Raw genomic sequence first — 12414 nt, forward strand, 5'->3', positions numbered from 1 at the left:
GGTCACTGTGTGTCATACCAAATCTACAGGTAATCTGAGTGTGTCTGGGGTCTGACTGTCTATGTACTGGCCTGTCCAGCAGTGGGTCACGGTGTGTCATACAAAATCTACAGGTAATCTGAGTGTGTCTGGGGTCTGACTGTCAATGTACTGGCCTGTCCAGCAGTGGGTCACGGTGTGTCATACAAAATCTACAGCTCACCTGAGTGTGTCTGGAGTCTGACTGTCAATGTACTGATCTGTCCAGCAGTGGGTCACTGTGTGTCATACCAAATCTACAGCTCACCTGAGTGTGTCTGGGGTCTGACTGTCAATGTACTGATCTGTCCAGCAGTGGGTCATTGTGTGTCATACCAAATCTACAGCTCATCTGAGTGTGTCTGGAGTCTGACTGTCTATTGTTCTGGACTGTCCAGCAGTGGGTCACAGTGTGTCATACCAAATCTACATCTCATCTGAGTGTGTCTGGGGTCTGACTGTCAATGTACTGGCCTGTCCAGCAGTGGGTCACGGTGTGTCATATCAAATCTACAGCTCATCTGAGTGTGTCTGGGTCTGACTGTCAATGTACTGGCCTGTCCAGCAGTGGGTCACGGTGTGTCATACCAAATCTACAGCTCACCTGAGTGTGTCTGGGGTCTGACTGTCAATGTACTGATCTGTCCAGCAGTGGGTCACGGTGTGTCATACCAAATCTACAGCTCATCTGAGTGTGTCTGGAGTCTGACTGTCAATGTACTGGCCTGTCCAGCAGTGGGTCACGGTGTGTCATACCAAATCTACAGCTCATCTGAGTGTGTCTGGGGTCTGACTGTCAATGTACTGGCCTGTCCAGCAGTGGGTCACGGTGTGTCATACAAAATCTACAGGTAATCTGAGTGTGTCTGGGGTCTGACTGTCAATGTACTGATCTGTCCAGCAGTGGGTCACTGTGTGTCATACCAAATCTACAGCTCATCTGAGTGTGTCTGGAGTCTGACTGTCAATGTACTGGCCTGTCCAGCAGTGGGTCACTGTGTGTCATACCAAATTTACAGGTAATCTGAGTGTGTCTGGAGTCTGACTGTCTATGTACTGGCCTGTCCAGCAGTGGGTCACGGTGTGTCATACAAAATCTACAGGTAATCTGAGTGTGTCTGGGGTCTGACTGTCAATGTACTGGCCTGTCCAGCAGTGGGTCACTGTGTGTCATACCAAATCTACAGCTCATCTGAGTGTGTCTGGAGTCTGACTGTCAATGTACTGGCCTGTCCAGCAGTGGGTCACTGTGTGTCATACCAAATCTACAGCTCATCTGAGTGTGTCTGGGGTCTGACTGTCTATGTACTGGCCTGTCCAGCAGTGGGTCACGGTGTGTCATACAAAATCTACAGGTAATCTGAGTGTGTCTGGGGTCTGACTGTCTATGTACTGGCCTGTCCAGCAGTGGGTCACGGTGTGTCATACAAAATCTACAGGTAATCTGAGTGTGTCTGGGGTCTGACTGTCAATGTACTGGCCTGTCCAGCAGTGGGTCATTGTGTGTCATACAAAATCTACAGCTCATCTGAGTGTGTCTGGAGTCTGACTGTCAATGTACTGGCCTGTCCAGCAGTGGGTCACGGTGTGTCATACCAAATCTACAGCTCATCTGAGTGTGTCTGGAGTCTGACTGTCAATATACTGGCCTGTCCAGCAGTGGGTCACGGTGTGTCATACCAAATCTACAGCTCACCTGAGTGTGTCTGGGGTCTGACTGTCAATGTACTGGCCTGTCCAGCAGTGGGTCATTGTGTGTCATACAAAATCTACAGCTCATCTGAGTGTGTCTGGAGTCTGACTGTCTTTGTAGTGGCCTGTCCAGCAGTGGGTCACTGTGTGTCATACCAAATCTACAGCTCATCTGAGTGTGTCTGGAGTCTGACTGTCAATGTACTGGCCTGGCCAGCAGTGGGTCACTGTGTGTCATACCAAATCTACAGCTCACCTGAGTGTGTCTGGGGTCTGACTGTCAATGTATTGGCCTGTCCAGCAGTGGGTCACTGTGTGTCATACCAAATCTACAGCTCACCTGAGTGTGTCTGGGGTCTGACTGTCTTTGTAGTGGCCTGTCCAGCAGTGGGTCACGGTGTGTCATACCAAATCTACAGCTCACCTGAGTGTGTCTGGAGTCTGACTGTCAATGTACTGGCCTGTCCAGCAGTGGGTCACTGCATGTCGTACAAAATCTACAGCTCATCTGAGTGTGTCTGGAGTCTGACTGTCTTTGTAGTGGCCTGTCCAGCAGTGGGTCACGGTGTGTCATACCAAATCTACAGCTCATCTGAGTGTGTCTGGAGTCTGACTGTCAATGTACTGATCTGTCCAGCAGTGGGTCACAGTGTGTCATACCAAATCTACAGCTCATCTGAGTGTGTCTGGGGTCTGACTGTCAATGTACTGGCCTGTCCAGCAGTGGGTCATGGTGTGTCATACCAAATCTACAGCTCATCTGAGTGTGTCTGGGGTCTGACTGTCAATGTACTGGCCTGTCCAGCAGTGGGTCACTGTCAGTCATACCAAATCTACAGCTCATCTGAGTGTGTCTGGGGTCTGACTGTCAATGTACTGGCCTGTCCAGCAGTGGGTCACTGCGTGTCGTACAAAATCTACAGCTCATCTGAGTGTGTCTGGAGTCTGACTGTCTTTGTAGTGGCCTGTCCAGCAGTGGGTCACGGTGTGTCATACCAAATCTACAGCTCACCTGAGTGTGTCTGGAGTCTGACTGTCAATGTACTGGCCTTTCCAGCAGTGGGTCACTGTGTGTCATACCAAATCTACAGCTCACCTGAGTGTGTCTGGAGTCTGACTGTCAATGTACTGGCCTGTCCAGCAGTGGGTCACGGTGTGTCATACCAAATCTACAGCTCATCTGAGTGTGTCTGGGGTCTGACTGTCAATGTACTGGCCTGTCCAGCAGTGGGTCACTGCGTGTCGTACAAAATCTACAGCTCATCTGAGTGTGTCTGGGGTCTGACTGTCAATGTACTGGCCTGTCCAGTTGTGGGTCACGGTGTGTCATACCAAATCTACAGCTAATCTGAGTGTGTCTGGGGTCTGACTGTCTATGTATTGGCCTGTCCAGCAGTGGGTCACTGTGCGTCATACCAAATCTACAGCTCTTCTGAGTGTGTCTGGAGTCTGAATGTCCATTGTTCTGGCCTGTACACAAGTGGGTCATTGTGTGTCATACCAAATCTACAGCTCATCTGAGTGTGTCTGGGGTCTGACTGTCAATATACTGGCCTGTCCAGCAGTGGGTCACGGTGTGTCACACCAAATCTACAGCTCATCTGAGTGTGTCTGGGTCTGACTGTCAATGTACTGGCCTGTCGAGCAGTGGGTCACAATGTGTCATACCAAATCTACAGCTCTTCTGAGTTTGTCTGGGGTCTGACTGTCAATGTACTGGCCTGTCCAGTTGTGGGTCACTGCGTGTCGTACAAAATCTACAGCTTATTTGAGTGTGTCTGGGGTCTGACTGTCAATGTATTGGCCTGTCCAGCAGTGGGTCACTCTGTGTCATATCAAATCTACAGCTCTTCTGAGTGTGTCCGGTGTCTGACTGTCTATTGTTCTGGACTGTCCAGCAGTGGGTCACAGTGTGTCATACCAAATCTACATCTCATCTGAGTGTGTCTGGAGTCTGACTGTCTATGTATTGGCCTGTCCAGCAGTGGGTCATTGTGTGTCATACAAAATCTACAGCTCATCTGAGTGTGTCTGGGGTCTGACTGTCAATGTACTGGCCTGTCCAGCAGTGGGTCACGGTGTGTCATACCAAATCTACAGCTCATCTGAGTGTGTCTGGAGTCTGACTGTCTATTGTTCTGGCCTGTCCAGCAGTGGGTCATTGTGTGTCATACCAAATCTACAGCTCATCTGAGTGTGTCTGGGGTCTGACTGTCAATATACTGGCTTGTCCAGCAGTGGATCACGGTGTGTCATACCAAATCTACAGCTCATCTGAGTGTGTCTGGAGTCTGACCGTCTATTGTTCTGGCCTGTCCAGCAGTGGGTCATTGTGTGTCATACCAAATCTACAGCTCATCTGAGTGTGTCTGGGGTCTGACTGTCAATGTATTGGCCTGTCCAGCAGTGGGTCACTGTGTGTCATACCAAATCTACATCTCACCTGAGTGTGTCTGGGCTCTGACTGTCTATGTACTGGCCTGTCCAGTCGTGGGTCACTGTGTGTCATACAAAATCTACAGCTTACCAGTGTGTCTGGGGTCTGACTGTCTATGTACTGGCACCTCACCTGAGTGTGTCTGGGCTCTGACTGTCTATGTACCTGGCCTGTCCAGTTGTCGGTCACTGTGTGTCGTACAAAATCTACATCTCACCTGAGTGTATCTGGAGTCTGACTGTCTATTGTTCTGGCCTGTCCAGCAGTGGGTCACTGTGTGTCATATAAAATCTACAGCTTACCAGTTTGTCTGGGGTCTGACTGTCAATGTACTGGCCTGTCCAGTTGTGGGTCACTGCGTGTCGTACAAAATCTACAGCTTATTTGAGTGTGTCTGGGGTCTGACTGTCAATGTATTGGCCTGTCCAGCAGTGGGTCACTCTGTGTCATATCAAATCTACAGCTCTTCTGAGTGTGTCCGGTGTCTGACTGTCTATTGTTCTGGACTGTCCAGCAGTGGGTCACAGTGTGTCATACCAAATCTACAGCTAATCTGAGTGTGTCTGGAGTCTGACTGTCTATGCATTGGCCTGTCCAGCAGTGGGTCATTGTGTGTCATACAAAATCTACAGCTCATCTGAGTGTGTCTGGGGTCTGACTGTCAATATACTGGCTTGTCCAGCAGTGGATCACGGTGTGTCATACCAAATCTACAGCTCATCTGAGTGTGTCTGGAGTCTGACCGTCTATTGTTCTGGCCTATCCAGCAGTGGGTCATTGTGTGTCATACCAAATCTACAGCTCATCTGAGTGTGTCTGGGGTCTGACTCTCAATGTACTGGCCTGTCCAGCAGTGGGTCACGGTGTGTCATACCAAATCTACAGCTCATCTGAGTGTGTCTGGAGTCTGACCGTCTATTGTTCTGGCCTATCCAGCAGTGGGTCATTGTGTGTCATACCAAATCTACAGCTCATCTGAGTGTGTCTGGGGTCTGACTGTCAATGTACTGGCCTGTCCAGCAGTGGGTCACGGTGTGTCATACCAAATCTACAGCTCATCTGAGTGTGTCTGGGGTCTGACTGTCAATGTACTGGCCTGTCCAGCAGTGGGTCACGGTGTGTCATACCAAATCTACAGCTCATCTGAGTGTGTCTGGAGTCTGACCGTCTATTGTTCTGGCCTATCCAGCAGTGGGTCATTGTGTGTCATACCAAATCTACAGCTCATCTGAGTGTGTCTGGGGTCTGACTGTCAATGTACTGGCCTGTCAAGCAGTGGATCACGGTGTGTCATACCAAATCTACAGCTCATCTGAGTGTGTCTGGAGTCTGACCGTCTATTGTTCTGGCCTGTCCAGCAGTGGGTCATTGTGTGTCATACCAAATCTACAGCTCATCTGAGTGTGTCTGGGGTCTGACTGTCAATGTACTGGCCTGTCCAGCAGTGGGTCACGGTGTGTCATACCAAATCTACAGCTCATCTGAGTGTGTCTGGGGTTTGACTGTCAATATACTGGCCTGTCCAGCAGTGGTTCACTGTGTGTTATACCAAATCTACGGCTCATCTGAGTGTGCCTGGGGTCTGACTGTCAATGTACTGGCCTGTCCAGCAGTGGATCACGGTGTGTCATACCAAATCTACAGCTCATCTGAGTGTGTCTGGAGTCTGACCGTCTATTGTTCTGGCCTGTCCAGCAGTGGGTCATTGTGTGTCATACCAAATCTACAGCTCATCTGAGTGTGTCTGGGGTCTGACTGTCAATATACTGGCCTGTCCAGCAGTGGGTCACTGTGTGTCATACCAAATCTACAGCTCATCTGAGTGTGTCTGGAGTCTGACAGTCTATGTACTGGCCTGTCCAGCAGTGGGTCACTGTGTGTCATACAAAATCTACATCTCACCTGAGTGTGTCTGGAGTCTGACAGTCTATGTACTGGCCTGTCCAGCAGTGGGTCACGGTGTGTCATACAAAATCTACAGCTTACCAGTGTGTCTGGGGTCTGACTGTCTATGTACTGGCACCTCACCTGAGTGTGTCTGGGCTCTGACTGTCTATGTACCTGGCCTGTCCAGTTGTCGGTCACTGTGTGACGTACAAAATCTACATCTCACCTGAGTGTATCTGGAGTCTGACTGTCTATTGTTCTGGCCTGTCCAGCAGTGGGTCACCTTATGTCATACAAAATCTACAGCTTACCAGTGTGTCTGGGGTCTGACTGTCTATGTACTGGCCTGTCCAGCCGTGGGTGATATCGTCACACATTTGCATCTCCTCAGGGCTCAATGCCACTTCTGTCCGGGACACCATGTGATCTAAACACAAAACAAAATCACATAAGTTAGATTGATGTATTTACCCTTAAAACATTTACCTCATATGCCAAGAAAAGAATACATAATGCTACAAAAAACAGAAATCAAAATATGATCTCTGATTTGAATTTTACGTCAAAATTTTTAACTTTATCAAAATTTTTAGTTTTATGTGACTTGTCAAACTGTGGGAAATTTGTTTTAATGTAATATTTCAGTAATTTCACCTCACAAATTAGAGGGTCTAAAAAACAAAAAATTAAACAGATACTGAAAATTCTTGACTGGTGAAAACTAGCTTGTTGGAGTCAGCTCTCGAGCGCAGATCATGCAGAGCTCGATTCATATTTAGTGTTACACAACAGCTGCTCAGCACCTGCAGTTTTAACTGTGTATACCTTCAATATCTTCACAATGCATCTGTCTTCTGTACTGAATCCTAAAGATGAAGGCATCAAGGATGAAGGCAACAACAATCGTCATGACAACCTGAAGACACAGAAATGAACCTTGAACTGCTCATCATCCACGACACAGAGACTTATTGAAAAATACATTAGAACTTATTGATTTGATTTATTTATTTGATTGGAGTATTATGCAGTACTCAAGAATATTTCAATTATACCATGATTGCCAGCATTATGGTGGGAGGAAACCAAGTTCTTTAATTGTAAGGGTAATATAACGATTAAAAAAAATCAAAGTGTTTGTCTGGCTTATTTGATAGTTTGCTAATGGCATACACTGTAACAATAATACAATGGTAGACAATTTAAGGAGTGGAGGAGGCTTGGACATTGGATGGAAACTGTTACCCGTTTTGGTAAGTTACAGATGACCTTTTCCACAGGTAACTTACAAACTTGCACCAGATATTGGTGGTAAATTGACAGTTAGTTTTAGACGACATTTTTCACAGGTGACTTACAAACTTGCACCAGATATTGGTGGTAAATTGACAGTTAGTTTTGGACGACATTTTTCACAGGTGACTTACAAACTTGCACCAGATATTGGTGGTAAATTGACAGTTAGTTTTAGACGACATTTTTCACAGGTGACTTACAAACTTGCACCAGATATTGGTGGTAAATTGACAGTTAGTTTTAGACGACATTTTTCACAGGTGACTTACAAACTTGCACCAGATATTAGTGGAAAATTGACAGTTAGTTTTAGACGACATTTTTCACAGGTGACTTACAAACTTCAACCAGATATTGGTGGTAAATTGACAGTTAGTTTTAGACGACATTTTTCACAGGTGACTTACAAACTTGCACCAGATATTGGTGGTAAATTGACAGTTAGTTTTAGACGACATTTTTCACAGGTGACTTACAAACTTGCACCAGATATTGGTGGTAAATTGACAGTTAGTTTTAGACGACATTTTTCACAGGTGACTTACAAACTTGCACCAGATATTGGTGGTAAATTGACAGTTAGTTTTAGACGACATTTTTCACAGGTGACTTACAAACTTGCACCAGATATTGGTGGTAAATTGACAGTTAGTTTTAGACGACATTTTTCACAGGTGACTTACAAACTTGCACCAGATATTGGTGGTAAATTGACAGTTAGTTTTAGACGACATTTTTCACAGGTGACTTACAAACTTGCACCAGATATTGGTGGTAAATTGACAGTTAGTTTTAGACGACATTTTTCACAGGTGACTTACAAACTTGCACCAGATATTGGTGGTAAATTGGCAGTTAGTTTTAGACGACATTTTTCACAGGTGACTTACAAACTTGCACCAGATATTAGTGGAAAATTGGCCAGGTCTGAACCCTCACCTTGAGTGACAGCAGTTGGAAGTTATGCACCTAACATATGTCTAGATAAATCCTATGACTGCGTTCTCTTCCAAATTGCAGGTGCATGTTTATACTTATTAATTTATTTGATTTGCCTTTTACACTTGAGAATATTTCACTTATACGACGGCAGCCAGCATTATAGTGGGAGGAGACCAGGCAGAGCCCAAGGGAAACTCACAACCACCTTCAGATTGGTAACGGGCCTTTGTGCGTACAGCCGGAGAGGAAACCAGTATGAGCTGGACAGTATGAACTCACAGCGACCGCATTGGTGAGAGGCACATTAACCACCTCAGACACCGACCCCCCTACATGTTTACAAAAATATTGGTGACAAAGACACATGAACCCGACCAACCGATGTGGCTGATGTTCACAAAAGATTAACCTCAAATGTCAAAAGAGTACTACATTTACTGTAAGTCCGTTTAAAGTAGAAAATGAAGATGTTCATTTTCAGTATAATTTTCTCCTCACCACAACACACAGCTCATCTGGTCTCAAATGCAAGATATGGACAAAAATATAGAAAGCTTAGCTCAGAACAGAAAGCACAGTTCAGAATAGAAAGTACAGCTCAGAATAGAAAGCACAGTTGAGAACAAAAAGCATAGCTCAGAATAGAAAGAACAGCTCAGAACAGAACGCACAGTTGAGAACAGAAAGCATAGCTCAGAATAGAAAGTACAGCTCAGAACAGAAAGCACAGTTCAGAATAGAAAGTACAGCTGAGGATAGAAAGTACAGTTCAAAATAGACAGCACAACTCAGAACAGAAAGAGCAGCTCAGAACAGAAAGAACAGCTCAGCATAGAAAGCACAGTTCTGAACAGAGAGTACAGTTCAGAATAGAAGTACAGCTCAGAACAGAAAGTAAAGCTCAGAATAGAAAGTACAGCTCAAAATAGAAAGCACGGCTTTCAGAGTAGAAAGCACAACTCAGAACACAAGGCACAGCTCAGAACACAAAGCACAGCTCAGAACAGAAAGTACAGCTCAGAATAGAATAATATTTGCTTTCTCAGCTGAATTATGCTTACCATCATGACCAAGTAGAACAGCATGAAGTAGAGTCGTGCCCATTTGCTGACGTGGTAAGCATACCCATCCTACAACACGGAAGAGTACACATGAAAAGCTGTTTTTCAACAACCTTCCTCGATCTGGCCATGACCTATGAAGTCACAAGTTCAAACCAAATTCTTTCCATTTTTTTTTTTTACTGTCACTTTAAGTCAGAAAGTTTAAGAACCATCAAAGCACTTTCCTGTTTGGGTATACACAGTATTTTCAACCTCTGACAACAGCAGGGTTATATCCCATTATTACACAGGATACAAGAAGCATTAGTTGTGGGTCACTGCGTGTCGTACAAAATCTACAGCTTATTTGAGTGTGTCTGGGGTCTGACTGTCAATGTATTGGCCTGTCCAGCAGTGGGTCACTCTGTGTCATATCAAATCTACAGCTCTTCTGAGTGTGTCCGGTGTCTGACTGTCTATTGTTCTGGACTGTCCAGCAGTGGGTCACAGTGTGTCATACCAAATCTACAGCTCATCTGAGTGTGTCTGGAGTCTGACTGTCTATGTATTGGCCTGTCCAGCAGTGGGTCATTGTGTGTCATACAAAATCTACAGCTCATCTGAGTGTGTCTGGGGTCTGACTGTCAATATACTGGCCTGTCCAGCAGTGGGTCACGGTGTGTCATACCAAATCTACAGCTCATCTGAGTGTGTCTGGGGTTTGACTGTCTATGTATTGGCCTGTCCAGCAGTGGGTCATTGTGTGTCATACAAAATCTACAGCTCATCTGAGTGTGTCTGGGGTCTGACTGTCAATATACTGGCCTGTCCAGCAGTGGGTCACGGTGTGTCATACCAAATCTACAGCTCATCTGAGTGTGTCTGGAGTCTGACCGTCTATTGTTCTGGCCTGTCCAGCAGTGGGTCATTGTGTGTCATACCAAATCTACAGCTCATCTGAGTGTGTCTGGGGTCTGACTGTCAATGTACTGGCCTGTCCAGCAGTGGGTCACTGTGTGTCATACCAAATCTACAGCTCATCTGAGTGTGTCTGGGGTTTGACTGTCAATATACTGGCCTGTCCAGCAGTGGTTCACTGTGTGTTATACCAAATCTACGGCTCATCTGAGTGTGCCTGGGGTCTGACTGTCAATGTACTGGCCTGTCCAGCAGTGGGTCACTGTGTGTCATACCAAATCTACAGCTCATCTAAGTGTGTCTGGGGTCTGACTGTCAATATACTGGCCTGTCCAGCAGTGGGTCACGGTGTGTCATACCAAATCTACAGCTCATCTAAGTGTGTCTGGGGTCTGACTGTCAATATACTGGCCTGTCCAGCAGTGGGTCACTGTGTGTCATACCAAATCTACAGCTCATCTAAGTGTGTCTGGGGTCTGACTGTCAATGTACTGGCCTGTCCAGCAGTGGGTCACTGTGTGTCATACCAAATCTACAGCTCATCTAAGTGTGTCTGGGGTCTGACTGTCAATATACTGGCCTGTCCAGCAGTGGGCATTATTACACAGGATACAAGAAGCATTAAGTGACAAGTGAAATTTAATACCTGTCAATACATAAAAATAGGACAACGTTTATTTATTTCATTGTTTAAATGCCACTTTCAAGAATTTCCCTTGTTCTTTTAAAATTTGGGACAGATATTAGTAGCGTTGAATGCAGAATATTACATTTCCTCACCAGCCTTTTGGAAAAGTAAAGATATGAGTATGTTGTTCATTAGATGGTCTAACCATGTGAGAAAAAAGAAACTCAATATTCCTGCTAGAATTACATATATAGTGGCTACAATGAGCAGATCAGGTGTCCCAAATTCCAGAAGAAATAGGGTTGCCACTGAACAGTCAGTTTTATGGGTACTCCAGGCCAAGAAGTATATATCTCTTACCTTACAATGCGTACCACATCATTATGCTCTAGGGTATATTTAAAGTTACACCTTCAATCTTACTTCATGAATGATTGTCACTATTTTTGCTGATATGAATTCTGATGAAGACAGTACACAGTTCACACAAGCACTTACCATGATGATAAACCAATTGTTCACTACAGTCAGCTCAAACAGAGTAACTGGTAACAAACAAAAAACAAACACCTTTATTAGATAAATACAATGTACGTGAATTCAATATGACAGCTTGATGTTGGCATTGTCAGAGATCTTACTTTGGAGTAAAACATGAATCTGTGTATCCATGTTCAGTGAAATGGGTCAGAAGTTTTGACGATACTATGTTCACCAAAGTTTAAAAGAAAGAAAATTCATATTTTTTATATATTTACATGATTGGACTTTTACGCAGTAGTAAAGACCACAGTTGGAAGCATAATGGTGAGAGGAAAACTGGTCAAAGCCTGCAGGAAACCTAAGCCCAACCACAGTTTGATTTTATTTATTTATTTGATTGGTGTTTTACGCGGTACTCAAGAATATTTCACTTATACGACGGCGGCCAGCATTATGGTGGAAGGAAACCGGGCAGAGCCTGGGGGAAACCCACGACCATCTGCAAGTTGTTGACAGACCTTCCCACATACCTGCAGGTTTGATGGTAGAGCTTTCCACCTACAGCCAGAGTTAGAGGGAGCCAGCATCAGCTGGACTTGAACTCACAAGCTCCTGGATCATTGTATTGCACGGGCACACTAACCACTAGGCCATGGAGGCCCCACCAACTGATGATATGATGATGTACATGAAATTACTTTTTGACCAAAAATGGACAAAATGCAAACAAGTACACCATAGTGATCTTATTCAATTATGATAAGCATATGTACCTAGGTGTTTAGATGTGCTGGCATCACCATGAACACCAAGCCCATGAGAGGTGAACAACAAGAGGTGACAGATCAACAGCATGCCCATGAGTGATGAACAACATGCCCATGAATGATAAACACCATGTCGATGAGAGATGAACAACATGTCCATGCGAGATGAACAACATGCTGATGCGTGATGAACATGCCCATGAGAGGTGAATAACATGTCCACGAGATGAACAACATGCCCATGAGAGATGAACACCATGTCCATGAGAGATGAACAACATGCCCATGAGAGATGAACAACAT

At 45.3% G+C, this 12414-nt stretch overlaps 1 protein-coding gene across 1 annotated transcript in view; it reads right to left on the bottom strand.

Moving 5' to 3' along the window:
• LOC135476237 (two pore channel protein 1-like) overlaps positions 1-12414 on the bottom strand; it is a 47466-nt gene that overhangs the window by 4952 nt on the left and 30100 nt on the right. The window contains 4 exon segments of the mRNA XM_064756184.1: positions 6346-6461; positions 6860-6950; positions 9334-9402; positions 11360-11406. Of these exon segments, the coding sequence (XP_064612254.1) occupies positions 6346-6461; positions 6860-6950; positions 9334-9402; positions 11360-11406 (323 nt within the window).

The sequence above is a fragment of the Liolophura sinensis genome, chromosome 10, assembly GCF_032854445.1.
Source record: "Liolophura sinensis isolate JHLJ2023 chromosome 10, CUHK_Ljap_v2, whole genome shotgun sequence".
NCBI classification, from domain to species: domain Eukaryota; kingdom Metazoa; phylum Mollusca; class Polyplacophora; order Chitonida; family Chitonidae; genus Liolophura; species Liolophura sinensis.